Raw genomic sequence first — 17,772 nt, forward strand, 5'->3', positions numbered from 1 at the left:
TTATTTAGTTCTGACACTGTTGGCTGACCTAATGGAACAAAAACAGTTAATTAATGGAGGCTTGATCTTGTTTGTCGAAACATTTGAATGTGAATTCTCTAATTAGAAAAGCTGACGGCTCTGGGGAAAACCATGCGTTATCAGCACCTCCAGCACCATCGAATCAGAACTGAGCAGAAAGAGAGGAAACCTGTCCAACAGCAGTACGATCTCGACAGCTAAGCTCTCTTTTTCCTTGTTGTTTTTTCCTGACATTGGAACACAGTGCTCAGGTGGACACTTCAATTACCCGGCGGATGAATACACACCTTGTTCCCTTTGTTTTTGTTGGCACATTTGTAACATTAGCTTTCGATTCCCTCGATCGTGGAATCCAACGGTTGAGAACCGTGCGCGGTCAGTTCAAATAATTACGATCATTATGTCATTGATCATTATGTCATTATGTGATCATTAGATCATTATTTAATAATTACAACAGGTTTAAGGCTAAATGATTAATGCAAGTCACGATTTATACTGTTGTTTTTATCTTGCCAGCCTCAGTCAAGCGTAAAAAAAAAAACTTTCAGGGTATCTTTTCTGGTCTTTCAATGCACAAACTGCCCATAAAGGCAGGTTGGTTCAGACTCACTCATGCAGGTATATGACAAGTAGAGGAAGGTTTATGATGTGTAGAGATACCTGTCTGTGTGCATGCCAGAAGCACATGAATGCACCGGCGTCATGCGAGGCTTTTTAGCAGACAGAAGCCGAAGCGCAGTGTTTCATACACAGAAGCACCCAATTTGTATTGACACGTCTCTCTGGTCGGCTGCCCTGCCCGTTTCAGAGCGAGCAAAGTCAAGACAAGCTGCAAAATGAACATAATTGGCACTTTGCTGTCACAGTTACTGTACTGTGTGCTGCATGAATATAGGCCTTGATTGTAGACTCAGTGATATAATGCACACACCCTCTGTTCTTTTAACATGGCGACTTAGCCGCGCTCATTCATGGTCGTATCGATCAAATGTTGTTGGCCCATTTTCTCCATGTACCTCTCAGAAGAAGGGCGTTTTTTTTTCTTTTCATTTTAACATTAATGTATCCATATTTTATAGAAGTCCTGAAGTTAGCTGTTCACTGTGGCTCTCTTGTGATGTGATAACCGTGAGTGGTTATGGCTGCGGGCATGTGTGTTTGTAGTGTATGCATACAATCATCTGATATGGGGCTGGAGACGCAGTGTCTTGTCTGTCTGTGCCCCAGCTGTCCAGGGACGTGTTTGCGGGTGAGCGTGGGAGAGCAAGTTTGTGTGTGTGTGTGTGTGTGTGTGTGTGTTTATCCCAACCGTTATCTGTGACAGATAGTTATGAGCAGACAGACTGACGCTATCCCAAGTGTTAGCCTTGAGGCTGACTGGGGAGAGGCATGAGGGTGTGTGTGTGTGTGTGTGTGTATCTGTGTGAGTGTGAGAGAGAGAGAGAGCGAGAGAGAGAGCGAGAGGAGTGCCTGAAATGCTCTGTTTCATCCCAAACTCCCCCTTTTTGTTCTGTTATTTGTACTTTCCATAATTGCATCCTTCCTTTTATCTTCCAGATTCTCTCATTGTTTGTCTTTGCTGCTATCAGTGCAGAAAATATTCATTTTCACAAGTTCTTACACAAGGTCTCACATTCAGCATTAAAAAGTAGTTTCTTGATGAAAGGACCAAGCTCATTTAATACATTAAAGTCGAGCTGAAATTAAAAAATCCTTTTTAACCCTTTAAGATCACATTCTTGTTCATATTGTGCATCTTTTTAACAATATATGTCCCATATATTTGTATCAAAATCCTTTTTTTTTTCCTCCTGGAAAACAAAATATGATCGGTGCTTACATCAGTTAGTATTAACCAGTTTCAACCAATAGCATCATGACATCAGTCCATCAATCAATCAGAGCTTAAGAAGGTCATGACCTAATCTTTTCAACAATCGAATACAATTTCTTCCATTATTATGGAACATTATGTTCTGACTGCCAGTTTCACTCTAAATAAGGAATGTAAATTGAGTATAACCCACTTGCGCTGTTTTCTGGCGGTTACAATTTCTTATATATCTATTAAATATGAAGCTGCAGCCATCAGCTGCTTAGCCTAGCTTAGCATACAGGGGAAATGGCTAACCTGGCTCTGTCCAAAGGTAACAAAATCCACCAATCAGCACTTCTAAAGCTTAATAATTAACAATTTGTTAAATCCTTACAAATACTGTGTATTAAAAGTTATTCGCCAGGGGCTTTGAGTCAGACTATTTTTGGCACCCACACAGAGGGAGTGTGAATTTGTTCTCTGCTCAGGTAAACACAACTTAACTATGTCTTTACATATAGTAGCAAATATTAGTTTCCTACCATGTTAATGTTCTTAAATTGGAATTTAGCACACTTGGTGGAGTGTATCTGGATGACCAACTGGACCAGGGCTCCATAACTTGAGGGGTTTTACGTTTGGTTATTGGTTTGTCGCTATGAGGCACATTATGTGACATGGGAGCAGCACACAGCAGGGAAAAATGTTCAAACGAGACCTTGCTAGAGCAGGTTGATCCAGCTGTCATTCCCTGCAGAAACCGGTTTCTATTCAATGCCGTACACAACAAAAATCTCCCCATGTTGCAGACACTTGAAATTTGAGTCATCCATCACAGTGAAAATTAAATTAGATTAGATTACACTGTACATTTGTTACGTTGCAAGTCTGTTCCAGGTACACTACAGGAGGGCTAAAACCCAAAAAATAGATCAAATGACTTTGTTTAATGTAAAAAGAGGTCGCTGATAGCGACAAACCCACAATCACTCTATCAGCTCATTTTAAGCCTCTTCCAGCTCATTGATTTGGACTCAACTTTACTGTCTCTCTATCTACCGCTCTCACCAATCTTGTTACCAGTGAAAAGGCTTGGATACACCTACTTTAGGGCACCTGCTAAACATCAAATAGCAGACAGACACAGTTAGAGACTAGCTGGTGAACACTGTTTAAAAACTAAATAAACTATCATTTTCTCAGGAGATGGTAGAGACCAAAAACGGAGCTAAGAGAGAGTGGATATTGGACTTACATAAGTTGAGGGCCCAAAAGCAGGACTCCAAATTAATGCAAATGATGCTGCGTGTCTAATTGATGGTTTACGACACAAGTATATTATTACATGCATCCTCTTTATAACTTGTAATTAGCAATGTACAGGAAGTGGGGAAGCTGTTATCAGCAGCAGCCAAGTTGGGTCTGGTTGAGTCTGGGAAACCGGTTCAAGAATTCATGCGCAAATTATGACAAATTCACATAAATGTCTTGTAGGATAAAATGATGATATTTGGACAGACAGGGATGTAAACTGGTTCCATGTAAACTGATTGGTGGAGACAAACAACCGTGAAACTCGTGAGGGTCATTCTAGTTTTGTGCTAGTTAGGTGTGTCATGCTTTTTTATTTAAATAGCTGGTAATGTATGAAAGCAGAGTGTGAAGCTGTGTATTTGGAGTACATATAGTGTGTGACCTGCTATAAACTTTTTTTTTTTTTTTTTTTTGTATTCTCCAGGGCCCCTGACCTGCTCTTTGCACCCTGAATCATCAATCATCCCTCCCCAAAAGGCACCAGCATTGGATATGATCCCTCTCTGGCTTCTCACTACTCATCACAGGTGATTTAATTGTAGGTGAGTGCCTTGCTAACCCTGAACCACACAAGTACAATTTCAGTTCAAATGTTGTTTAGTTTCATTTTGGGATTTTTTTAGACTGAGAGAATAGATTTTTAGGACTGAGTTGAGGAGTCAGCCTGGGTTTTGTCTTTTACTATCCTTCGGGCTCCCTGCATGGACCTCTGCTCACCAATATCACTCACCGAAGATGTTCTGGGAGGTTTTATTCACCCATCGCAGAGCCCTCCTGTCCTGGGACGTGCCCAAACCACAAACTAGTGTTTCCAGTCCGGATGCTTTCTAGTGTTGCTCTTAAAAGTTGACAAGAACTTGGCAGCTTTCTTAAGAAATACATGTCTCAGGACGATTCAGTCTTCAATTGATCAGAATAATCTCAAAATCTTGATACATGATCAATTAAAAAGATTAATTTTAAGTCTTTTTTCAATCCCTTTTCCTCAGACAAACATTAGACAAACAGCCTCCTTCGCTTGCAGCTGTTTGAGCATCACAACTCCACCAAACGCCCACATTTCCTCTTGTACACAATAACATAGCTGAACGTTTGCTGAGAATGGCTTCGAAGAAAGAGGATATTTTCTTCTTTTGAATGCTGCAGCTGTTTGTGTGCTGTGTTCACAACAAATGCAAAGCGAACATTTTGATTGCATATGAAGTCAATGGAAAAACACCAATTTGTGTGATGCTGTGTCTCACAGTCTAAGACCAGAGTACTGAATCAGAAATGGAGGGAAAAACATCATGTTTCCTGTGTCTGTGGTCCCCCAGAGCTCTACGATAGTAGCTCATATTAGTCCAGAGACCAGACTATGTGGAGAAGCCAGTCTCTTTATGGTCCAAACAACAAGCTCGCTGCCATATTTATGTCTAGACCCCATTATTTTGCAGCTACAGTGTTAGCATAGCCTGCCTCCGATCGATCCAAACCCCATTTAGACAACAAGCATTTTAAAAGTTGTTTGCCTGTCGTCTTGCAGACAGACCTTACAAACTTCAGACTGCTTACAAATCAACATAATTATCTAGTTATTCTTGCATCCCGTTCATCCGTTTATTGCAATTAAATCACAGAAATAAAGTTTATTTTTAGGTTAACACAGCCACTGTGTGGCTTCCTAGAGAGTGCACGCGACTCAGTGAAATTCACAGAGCACCTCTGGACGATGGTATGAACTCAGAGAGGACGCCGTTTGAAGGAATGAATAAGTGAGGGTTGAGAGAGGAGAGTGAAAGACGGAAAATTGGGGGAGCACGTTAGTAAAAGGGGGAAAAAGCGAGGAGGAGAAGAAGAAGAAGAGAGGAGACAGGCATGGAGGGATATAGGGGATTGCCTGACTGATTTCATGAGTCACTTCTCTGCAGGCGAGAGGCTGGAGAGACAGGTGGCTGTGTGTGTGTGTGTGTGTGTGATGTGTGTGTCCCCATGGCTCACTGTGATGTGTGTGTGTGTGTGTGTGTGTGTGTGTGTGTGTGTGTGTGTGTGTGTGTGTGTGTGTGTGTGTGTGTGTGTGTGTGTGTGTGTGTGTGTGTGTGTTTGCCACTGGCAGTAATCTCATTAGTCGTGTGTGTCTAGGCGTACAGTGATACTGACCAGATGTGATGTTTGATGTTCAAAAGTATCAACCTGAGAGTGAAAATACTCAGGAGAGGATAAAGGTTACCACACACACACACACACACACACACACACACACACACATACACACGCACACAAACAAACCCAAGTGTGTATATAAGTATACAAACACACGCGTTGGTTGCCAGACTTTGCATATACTGTACACCTCAGCGATTGCTCTACGTGGCGTTCCTCTCCTGTAAAACAAAATCTGATCGTAAATAAAACTACATAGATTTATTGAAATCTGGAAAATCACATTGACTTTTTGTTGAGGGAACCAATGCCGTGCTAACGTCCTGGAAAAATAATCCATAAACTCACACAACATAATTAACTAGCTTGTCAATAGCTCATCAATCGTGCAATATTTCAAAGTCAGGAGAACCTTCCACCTGTGAAAATGCCTTCTCATTACAAACACACATAACTGGCTCAATTGCAAGAAAGGGGTCACGTGATAGAGGGAGACAGTTGAAGGGGTCAGCAGGCTGCTCTTCGGTATCCTTGTGTAAACAGTGAAGAGAATTCCCAGGAAGTAGATAGAGCCACGTCATCCTGTCTCCGCAGCTACTGACATGACGTTATCTCTGCCAGGAGAATCATGCGACCGCTCGTGTGTGTGTGTGTGTGTGAATGAATGTGCTCCTCTGTGTCCGTCCACAGCTCGCTTTCTGCTGCAGCAATCTGCATAGTATTTTGGGCGGTCTCTTATGGCTGCATGTTGTGGTTTTGGCAACTCACACCTGTTATTGCTTGTTTTCCACTGCCATTGACTGCCTGCTGACTTTCCACTCACTACTACAAGATTACTATGGCGTACAACGACTTTGTGCAGATTGCCTGCGTTCATTGTTTTTGAGTTTGAATGAATTGAATGCGTGTTTCATGACGCCTTACAGCCCATTGGTCTCTAGACGGGGGGTTAGCATATTGCGGGTTGTGATCATTCAATTATACAACACAGCAGTAGTCGTTGCAGACACAACAGGCGGAGATCTGAACTCTAGTGAGTGCACTCTTCTCGTTTCTCTTTGCAGAGCCACTAAAATATTATTATGCCAACGCCTCACAGTTCATTTGACATTTATATGCAGACACTTTTGTCGTCGTGGATGTGTTTGCACTGTGGCTGGATGCGTGTTGTTGTAAGGGCTGCTGGCTTGTCAGGGAATAGACTGTGAACGCTCCATTGACTCAGTGTCATCGCACACACACACACAAACACACACACACACACAGGAAGAGCCAACAGGATCAATGAGGGTGCATCAGTGAATCTATTGGCGTGCCCTTGTTATGAATTAGATCTTGCCTTGACAAGATGTCTTTTGTGTTTGTGTTTTCAATAACTGATCACTATTCAAGCAGATGAATGACTGAGCCATTAAGACTGATGGTGCAATTGAAGCCCATTTGAAAGTAATTAAACACACCAAGGCTGTGCCTGAAATCCCTCACTACTCACTATACAGTCAACTATAGTGAGTTTGCCACATTGAAGTGCTGCTTGAATGAATACTGAGAATTATTTTACCCAGTATAGTGGACTCAAAGTATCCCACTATTCATCTAGACAAGTAGTGTACAACCACTGAGGCATTTATTGCATAAAAATAAGTGTATCCTTGCAGAGGCTCCCACGAATAATTAATGATTTTTGAATGGATATTTCGTAGACCACCTACAAGTACAATCACTTTCAGTACTTGATGGTATCGATTACTGATATGACTACTTAATAATAAAAAAAAAAACTACATTACAGTTTTAACAATACATTTTTTTTCATCAGATACGTTTGCAGTAGGGATATTAATAATTAACTATTTAATATATCAGTTACACAGTTAAAAGAAATATTAAGTTGTTGCTAATTTCTGGGCTAATTCCCTTCACTTTAATTAGCAGCTGGCTGAAACTACGACACGGGAACTTAGATTGAGTCATGTTGTAGCATTTATTCATCGAAAACTAAACTCTACACACAATGCACTGCTCCATTCACATTGTAATGTTACTGCTGATGGTGCGTTCCAGTTGTACTCGGAAATCGGGATATACGAGCTCCGAGTTGGAAATTTCAACTGGAACGAGCCCCGAGGTCAGATTTCCGACTCAGAAAGTCGGACGATCCACACAAGCCCAACTTGACATTTAAAGATGGCTGCCCCGGTTGTAAACAGTAACGTTACGGATGACCGATCAAAGGGCGATCGATACTTTTTGTAAACAATGAAATACGTAGAAAGACATTGTGTTTTCTCTTAATCCACAGTGTTTGCAGGTTGCAGAAGGACCGCATATTTGTCCAGAAGGTGTTTATATTCGGACAAGGCAAGTGCGAGAATAACTTTTGTAGATGTAGCCATCTTGTTTCCTCTTCCGTTTTTGGCCGTTGGCTACTTTTTCCGACTTTGTAACTGAAACGCTGATAACTCGGGCGTGACGTCATTCCCAGCTCCGGCTTCCGACTTCCGAGGTAAATGGAACGCACCATTTCTTCATACTCACCAGGTTCCATTGAAATGGTGCATCGGTGTTTATTTGGGCTACGTGTTCTTCTTGAAGTGGCCAGTTTATGTTCCCTCTTCTTCTTCTTTGTTTGCAACAGGATCCGTAGTCCCACCATTTTCCTGGTGAGATAAAGAAAGAAAAATCCGTTTGATCCAACATTTTATTTTTTAATATTGCCAGCCCTAGACTTCCATATGTTCTGACTTGATGTGGTCAAATACTGAACACCCAGTAGCATACAGTATGTACACATATGAAAAGGAACGGAAAGGAAAGAACATTTTGGGGAGAAGGGCACTGCATTTGGTCCCTCTGGTCATGATGGTGCTTATCCAAGCTTAGTCATTATGGCTCTTTTATGCCCATGCTGAAGCCTATTGGTTTCGTTCCATTGGACTTAATAGTGTATCATCAAACCTGACTTATGATAGCATAGACGGTGGATCATTGAATTCTATATGGGACACACCACCTGAAATACGAATACTTAAAAATATAATGTGAAAATATAATTTGAAATGCAGTGGTCTGGTTTCATAAGCTCATTATCTCTAGAGCCATTAAAAGGGTACAAAATCAAGCACCCGTGTTGGGAACGCCACATTTCTCATGCTCCACGTTTTCTTTTTGTTTTGTTTTGCGCTCTTAAACGGCCCAGCAGAGGTTTGCACCAAAGCTTTTCCCAGTTCTCCGGTTGTTATTAGTCCCTGAAGAGCCAGACAGTTGTTTTGATATCAAAATCAATTGGGATTTCAGTGCCATTTCCAAATCATCCAAATATAGAAAACACCTTGCAGAGAAATAATTGAAATGCATAATTTTTTGTTATTTTTCTGTCGGGTCCTTTCCATTATCTTGTCAGACACTTATAATAACAATCTGAGCCTGTCAGTGGCAAAGTAAAATAATTTTAGTGGACGCACATTAATATTACGTCACCCTAAATGAACATAAAAATTGTTATTTGCTGAATGAATAACATAGTGAATGTTATTAGCAATTTCTAGCTTACACCGCTATGCACATCAAATGTATGTTTTCATGGGTTAGCTTGTGATCACACACCAACCCTTTGGAGTAAACCACCACTGTAAATCTGTCACCATCGGTCACCATAGGCCATTATAATACAGGCGTGGGGAACACGGCATTCCATTACGGGTCAGAAGTCGATCATTCTGAGTCAGTATTCCCGACATCCAATCTAAATGCGTCTCAGTACATCAGCTCAGGGAAACATGGATGCCAGCAGCAAACTGGTGTTTGTATGGCAAGTCTATGAGCTTCATCTACAGAGGATCAATTACGAAGAGATAACGGTGCATAAATTAGCCATCCTTAAATTAACAACTAGAGAATCCTGTGGGGAAATTTGTGAACATTAAATTTAAGACATTTCAAGGATCCGCAGAACCCTGTTAAATGAGACAAGAGGATTTGGGTTCTACTGCATGCTCGCAATGAAGCACCAATTAAGTGATAACAAATGGCTACAATGTTGTTACGCCAGGAACGGGTCAAAAGTAAAAAAAACTATGAAAATAAAAATGATCTGTATGTGGCGTTGCTGTGACCAGGTGGTTAATGTCAGAATAATCAAGCTCTGTGTGTAAGAAGTCAGCCTATATCAAATACTGTAGTTAGTGTAGAAGACTATACATGTACTCCCCCCTCTAGCATTACAACTTGGAATTAAAACATATTTGAAGTCAAAGTAAAAAATGTTTAGTTTTTAAAAAATTCTAAAAATTAAAAATTAAAAAGAAAAGTGCTGCATGCATATGTATTCACTGCCCCTCAATAACATTTGGTGCTACCAATTATACTTAGCAGTCACATAATTGGTTAAATAACGTCCAAGGGTCACATGATCTGTCATGTGATAAAAAACGGAGCACCATTAAATCCATTATCAGAAAATGGAAAGAATAGGGAAGCACAACAAAGCTGCCAAGAGAGGACCACAACTCATGGAGCGGACAAGAAGGTCATTAATCAGAGAGGCAACAAAGGGCCTCTAAAGGAGCTGAGGAGCTCCGCAGTAGAGGTCAGGAAATCTGTCCATAGGACCAGATATGCCTTAATCTCGTCAGAGCTGGGCTTTATGGAACATAGTGGCCAGAAAACAGGCTATTACTTAAAACAAAAACAAGGAAAAGATGTTTAAATGCGTTATATATTCATGGTACTGTTACATTAAAGGCTACACGACTATCAATTACATGAATATACAACTGTAGTTTTTAAAGTGCCCAGCCACTGTCTGGAACAATAGTTACCCTACAGTTTGACTTGAAGCATGAAATGTCTCTTTGCTGCCTGTGAGTCATTTTCATCTGGTGGCATCCTGTTCAAACATGGTGTGTACTTTGGGTTGGGTCGGTGAGGATGAAGGCTGCACGATCCACCCAGACATCAATCTGGAGTTCCCTCCAGAAGGCCACGTCATCTACTGCTAATACACTCTGCCTCGCTTCCAGCAGCTGTGAACATAATCAGTATGAAGTTTAAAAGCTGTTATTTGCACCCCGCTAAAGGTTACATTTCCTCTTATAGTAGTCAGTAAATTAAATACGTTTTTAATGATTAATTGCAATTTAATTCTGCCTCAATATTTGAGACCCAAAAAGCTGTAAACACAAAATTAGCGAGATTTCCATCCAAATGTAATATAACGTCACATTCTATTCAACCAATTCTTTTCTACCCAACCTGAGTGAAAACATTTTTTGGCAATATTTTTAATTTTTTTTTGTATTTCCAGCATTTTGACTAGACGGCATCCTCCATTTCTGAAAAGTGAAGCCAACACAACAAGCCTTAAACTTACAGTCCCCCTGCTGGCCATCAGAGGGCGACGCCTCTGCTTGCAATAAGAAATTCAGTTATTCAAAAGCCTATGAGAAAATGATCCATCTACTCTCTTGATTTATTATCTCAGTAAACATTGTAAACTTGTGTTTGTGGTCTCAATCGCTTCAAGACTTCTTCAATAAAGCAGGATGTCCATTATGTTAATCATGGTCCCATTTAATAGACCATAAAGCGTGGGGTGTGGCTACCCTACACTGAAATTATTAAGGTGTGAAGTTGACCTTGAATTATGAAGCTAACTTTGTTAACAGCTTCACACCAGAAGCCAGATGGATCCAGATCCAGTAAAGTTGCTGCTCCGCTGCTTGTGTTCGTCAGATCCATCTCTCACCCCTCAGCAGTCCAAATATGGTCACTTCCGTTCACTGGTTGCAAATATTCTAATATATATTCTAAAATCGCAACGGTCAAAACTTTGAAACCATAGTCCACAAAACAATGTGTGACGTAATGATGTCCACTTCTTATACACGGCCATTGGTTTTCACTCAGGTTTTTTCATGCGCTAATTGAAAATGGCCATAGAATGAGGTATAGATTGATACGCACCTAGTGACATATATGTGGTGAACATGTTTATATCCTCCTTCTAGCTCTGTTTTGGTCTCCACCAACTCGTGTGAAAAATTTAGCTAGCTCCATAGCTGCTTAGTGTTCCACTACGTTCACCAGCTAGTCACTCACGTAGACCGCCTGCTGGCTGGTGCAGAGCAGGTGGTGTACACTGGGTTTAGCAGCAGCTTTTTTTTGCTGGAAACGAAGCTGATACGAGCGGTGAGACTGAACAGAAACAGTAAGCTGTTAAACCAAAACAAAATGAGCTGAAAGAAATTATAGGGCCATTATGGGCCAGTGTGTGATTTTGTGGGAGCAGAAATGAAATATAATATTCATAACTGGTAAAGCAATTTCTGAAGAAATTGCGATGTGATGTCTGTTTGCTTCCACGGTGACTTTGTCTGAAAGAGCACAAATGTCCCTACATTTTGACATTGAGTGAGATGGTATTCTCTGAAAATGTTTAAATCTCCTCTCTACTAGCTGTGAACATACTGTCCAATATATATTATAATATCATCATTTATATGCTTCAAAGAAAGTTTGATTTCTAAACAGTTTAAATTGGATTGAAATGCTGAATAACAGACTGAATGTACAAATATGTGGGATGTTTTAAAGTTTTCAATGCCATTTTTTCTTGGCATGTATGAAGGAGTTAGGCAGCAGTTGAAAATGCATGAATTCATATTGAGTTTTTGAATTTACCTATTCATTTAAATGGAACATTTTCGTGGAAAATCTTGAATATTTCTGAAAGCATTAAAGATAAGAATGAGAAAAGTAGGAGCACACATGTTCTAATTGAGCTGAATGTTTGATGGGTCTTTCGTGGTTTTATGTTACCTGAAGGTAAACTGCAGTAGCAATGTGTAGTGTAGTTAATGAAAATGATGCTTTCTGAAAATCTTCACACAGCTAAGGTGCAGAGAGCTAAACACAGCAAGAAAGGAATTCTAGTGATGGATTAGAGTGTGTTTGAAACCAGCAGAGAAAAACATTGTGTTTAGTGGAGCATAACCGGAGGCCCAGCAAGCCGTGGTGTAAGACACCGAGAGACACCAGAGACAGCATGAGCTCATGTTTTCATTTGAATCTAAATCAGGTAAATAAATAATAAAGGCCACTGGATCCTGAATTTTTAATAAGTTCTAGGGAAAACTCAAGAAAGAAAATATTTCCAAATGGGCTTGTGACTTTTAATGAATGGACGTGGTTGCACATGGCTTGTAAATATTGGTGAAATATTACTGAATGTATGGAAACCTATAAAATGCTGAATGTACTAATACCCACAAATGTATTCACGTTAAAAAACATCAATAGCACACCTTGAACTTGCGTCCTGAACTGAATATTTATTCAAGGTGGTGCAATCGAACACCCCCATTTGGACAAAGACAGATTATTGTTGTGTTTACACACTCATATGTACATGTTTGTTTTAGTCATTGGCCTCTCTGTGTGTATTTGCATGATTGTGTGCTCTTCCATTTAATCAGAATCTGTGTGTTTGTTTAATAGTCTTTTGTGCCCGAGCCACTTAGTAAAACCAACATTGCTATAATGATAAGCCTCTCCCTGTCTTGTCTTTTGCCAGCCATCTGTGTGTGTGCGCGTGTGTGTGTGTGTGTGTGTGTGTGTGTGTGTGTGTGTGTATTAATGATCCCCTTGTTAAAGTTTAATGTCTCTGTTCCACTGTTGTCAGGGAGATTTACCACTGAGCCCTATGGGAAATGCTCTGCTGCCAGCCCGATGGCAAACACATACAGGAACACACACACACACACACACACACACACACACACTGGGTTGCACATGTGCATCTGCATGCATATGATGCATAAATGGGCGTATAAGTCACATCACCTCCTGTATATCAGTTTCATTACCGCAAGTGAGTCAATTAAGACGGCAAGTGTCCTCGCTCTTTGGAGGGGAGGTGTGTGTGTGTGGGGGTGTGTGTGTGTGTGTGTCTGTGTGTATGTCTGTGTGTGTGTGTGTGTGTGTGTGTGTGTGTGTGTGTGCTTCACACATGACTTCCTCCGTCACTAGGTCAAGCACATCGTCGTCTCCTCATCGCTGTGACTCCATCCACAGACTGAAGCGGTGTATATTTTCTGTGTCAGCAGCTCTCTCTCTCTTCTATCAGCTGAATGTCACATGACCGTTTATTTGGACCTGGACCGTGTGGTCATTCCTGTCTTGAGGCCATCATGTCCAAAATCGAATCCAAGCAGATGATGTAGTTTATATTCGTATCTCCCTACAATTGTTCACTGTCAAAGTGGACTGTTGATGTTCAACAGATGATATAATATAAAGGAAGAAAATGTACATACTGCAGAATACAGAGATTAACTTTTATTCATTTATGGGATGTTTTAACATTTTTCTTCATACCTTCCTCACAGACCAATGTATACATTGGATTTGTGCAAGTGAGGAAACTGCAGTTCCTCAAACGGCTACTTGAAGCTGGCTCCAAAAACCAGTCAATCCCCACAGACCTCCACGTTAAATCATAGACTGTATTTAAGAAGTGAATGTAGTCATCATGACTTCACCCATTGGTTTGTGGACTATGGCTTTGAAGCTCTGCATTTTGGCCTTCTCCATCTTGGATTTTTTTGCCACCAGTGAAGTCTATGAACATATTTTGACTGTGGCTGTGACTAGAAGCTAATTGCATTGGTAGCGTGTTAGCGACCCGCCAATCACAAGTTAGCCCTGCGCTAAAGCATACCCTGCTATATGGTCTATTTGACTCTAATTGGACCATACTTAATTAAATGCACATCATGCTGTATTGAAGATGTGAAACTAGAGATTGAGACCATAAACTCACGTTTACAATGTTTACTGAGATAATAAATCAAGTGAGAAGTAGAGGAATTTCCTCATACACTTCTAAACAATCTGATTTTTTTTTTTGCAACCAGAAGAGTCGCCCCCTGATGGCCAACAGAGATAATGCAAGTTTAAGTCACTTCTCTGTATAATCCCCTGAAACTACGACTCATTGTGTTTTCATTAGCTTAGCATGAGCCCTTCCTATCTACATTGGGAGTGCACCATGTTGCACCACCATGTTTCTACAGTGCAACTGTGGGTTTATCAGAGCTAAAATAAGATGAAAGTCTACAGGAAGCTGCAGAGTGTTGAGCGACACCTCACATCACACTGTCATTTAGTTGTTAACATAAAAAAAGGTGCAGCTTTAACGAACGAGAACGATAAAGGGCACCAGATCCATGTGTGTAACCTTGTATCCACGGCGGCATCGCAGCATAATAAATGCTGAAGGGAGAGGAGGTGTTTGAAGTGGAAATGTAACGAGATGGAAGCAGGGAATAAACAGCGTGGCATGATGGGTAAGCAGGCTCTGATTACAGAACAGATTAAACCTGATGCATTTTTATTCCCCGCCTACGGTACCTGCTAATAGATGCTGCCTCCTGTGATATCCTTTGTGGCGCATTACAGCTTCACGCACACGAGCGCTCATTTGCTCAGATGCAGATACACACGGACTCAAACGGGTAAACGCAATTCAACCAGACATACAGTAACATTATAGCAGAATTACATATCACAAGCAGCCATCACATACACTTGCACATAATGGTGTGTGCCAACCGCATGAATAATGAACAATAATGTTGTGCTCCTCACTCTTTGATGAATTATATATATATTTTTTTTACATTTATTTATTTATATACACATCTATATCACTTCTGCCTCTCTCTTTGTCTGTTTCTTAGATCTGCCAAAATGGAGATGAGGGAAGACTCATCTGGTGAAGAGTGAACGAAACAAGGATAGAGTAAAGAAGAGCAAGAGGCAAAGAAGGAGAGACACAAATCCAACAGAGGGGGAACGGAAGGAAGGAGGAGGAGAGGAGGGAGGGTGGGAAAGATGTGAAGAGCTCCATGAAAGAGGGGAGACAGAGTTGAGGATAGATAGAAACAGGAAGAGGGGGCGAACACACAAAGTCCTGGAGGAGACGGACAGGAGAGGAAGCTCCACGGGACCTAGAAGCTGGGAGCCTTGGACGGGTAGGAGGGGAAAGCGAGGGGTGGAGGGAGAGAAGAAACATCTGGATGGTCTCCACAGCGACGGCCAGCAGGTTACCGCCCAACCCAAGATGGCCACCAACTTCAACGACATCGTCAAGCAGGGCTACGTACGCATGCGCAGCCGCAAGCTGGGGGTGAGTGTGTGTGTCTGCGTTGCAACTACACTCAGGTTTTTCAACACATCAGGCTCGTTGCACATGAGCCGGCCTGCAAAGAACTGATTGCTGCACAATGCTGGCTAGATTTATGTCCAACTTGATCCCGAGTTGATCCCGAGTTGATCCCGACTTGCTCTGATGTTATGCACACATGGGCAGTTTTTGGATCCAGGCGCCACAGTTACTCTCCACTGACTGCAAGACCCAGGGCATGATGGGAAACGCCTGGGCTGATCATACAGATGATTGGCTTTAATATTCGAAAAAAAACAACACATTTAGCCGAAAATACAAATTTTCAGTGTAATTCAAATTTTTGACACTAGATTGTTGCTCTTAGTCTCATGTTGTGCAGTCAAGGTTTAATCAGTTAACAAACACATCTCGGCAGCTTTTAGGCTCCGCCTCCTGCTGCTGCCGCCTGTTCTCATCTACGTTCCAGGCGAGGCTCAGTTCATCTCCATCGAGCCTAATGACATCACAATCCGTCGATCTCAGCGTAACAGTCGACACATTTAATAAGCTTTTCCTGAACAAATAATCTTGTAAAGCTCCTTTGATTTGTTTCTACTCATACAGTGCCATGAAGGCAATTGATCCGTCAAATCATGGCTTTTCATCTTGATAGATGTCACACTTTATGACGTTTCAATAAGTCGGAGACAATCCTCTTTGCCTTCCATTCTATTTAGATTTCAGCCATTTCAAAACACTCATAATTGTCCACAGATTAACTGTACATAATTGCATTTTGATGACGCATTTTAATGATGCACTGAATTATTATGAGTCATACACCGGATCATAACTATAGTTGTGTGATCGTGATTATGTGTATGACTCATATATATATATGGAGTCATAACTATATGGATGTCCATACAGACCCATTGTATTTTAACTGTATACTGTGCAGACTAAAATGTAAAAATGCTGTGTATTGTACTGCAAATATAGTTCATATGCACAATATAATCAGTCATAATCTGTGGAGGCCTTTCCAGTACAGCATGTATAATCAAAACGGTCTGAACTCCTTTTGATAAGATTTACAGTTTGAAGTCAAAGTTACTACAAGGAACTTTCATTTTGAGCTGATTTTGGCCGTCCCTGTGGACTAAAGTAGCGAGCACCACCAATTGTAAAATCTGCAGCTGCCAGACCCCATTTAGGAAACCTCTCATTTTACTGCAGCAGGGTCTGACAGCCTGCCCAGCTTAATCCTGGTTCTGGTTCTCCCCGTGCCTCCCTTCCTTTGAGCAGACCCAGCAGTACGGCCTGGGCCTCTAGCAGCGCAGAGTGCCCAGAAATACGTAACATACGTCACATTTACTGTTTATGACCCAGCTAGTGTATTAAGGTGGAGACGTTTTTACATAATTATCATCAGATCACACTAATCTGCATCAAAGAGCATTACAGTTCCACCTGTTAGACAACCAGTGACTTTTTAATCAAAGAGTTAGTATCTTGATATTTGATTGACTGGAGCTCCTAAAGCTGCTAAATCAAATTTAAATTTACATGCATTTATGTATTTAAATGACAGAAAAAAAAAGCATATTCCCTCGTCCTTCCATGCAGGTAGTTTTGGTTCGATAGATCCAGTGTTTTGACAAATGAAACCAATGTAATTTGGGTGAATGTAAAGATGATGATAATGATATTGTTGAAGAACAGGCTGATACAGAAGGGCAGTGAAATTTATATTAGAAGCAGTTAGCAGTTGTTACTATTGGCTCTATAGGTTTTAATCCCAAGTACATTGCTAAATGTCTTCACAATGTGTCGTCTGTATGACCTCCTGTAAAACAGCATCCGTTCTGTGTACATTTCTGCCTGTGGCTTGCTGGTTGCACGGAGAATGCTAATTTGAGAGCGCATGAGTCACATTCCGATGGCGTAGGCAGTGGAATACAACTTTGCATGACTCACATTGTGGAAACAAACACAAAATCAATTTGAGCCAGGTTCTGTTCGGCAGCTCACTTCAAACGGCGGCCTCCTCTGCTATCGCTGCTGAGCTCCCTGACTGATGTTCCCATCCCAGCATCAACCCACTGCTGAGGATATTACCAGCATAAAGTTTCTCCTTGTTCTGAAAGTGAAGGAGCTCACTTACTGGCGGGGAAAAATGTGGCCTTAGGGAAATAATGTTCTTGCTGTTTAGTGCTTGACCTACAGTGACCAGTCTGTTTATTCTTTAAGTGCTTTGTATACAGAAGACAACGTTTGTTTTTATCATTGCTTAAACTGGCAGATC

The 17,772-nt window shown here is 41.1% G+C and overlaps 2 protein-coding genes across 2 annotated transcripts in view; one reads left to right on the plus strand and one right to left on the minus strand.

Annotated features, from left to right (window-relative positions):
- The window catches only part of LOC311013489 (E3 ubiquitin-protein ligase RNF182), a 315,914-nt gene that overhangs the window by 249,837 nt on the left and 48,305 nt on the right, over positions 1-17,772 (minus strand). The gene's annotated exons all lie outside the window — the stretch shown is intronic.
- Positions 1-17,772, plus strand: part of dok4 (docking protein 4) — a 62,031-nt gene that overhangs the window by 16,966 nt on the left and 27,293 nt on the right. The window contains exons 2-3 of the mRNA XM_084017150.1: positions 3,579-3,696; positions 15,037-15,485. Coding sequence (XP_083873276.1) covers positions 15,420-15,485 — 66 coding nt within the window. The 5' untranslated portion in view covers positions 3,579-3,696; positions 15,037-15,419. The remainder of the gene's footprint in view (positions 1-3,578; positions 3,697-15,036; positions 15,486-17,772) is intronic.

The sequence above is a fragment of the Eutrigla gurnardus genome, assembly GCF_963514095.1.
Source record: "Eutrigla gurnardus genome assembly, chromosome: 1".
NCBI classification, from domain to species: domain Eukaryota; kingdom Metazoa; phylum Chordata; class Actinopteri; order Perciformes; family Triglidae; genus Eutrigla; species Eutrigla gurnardus.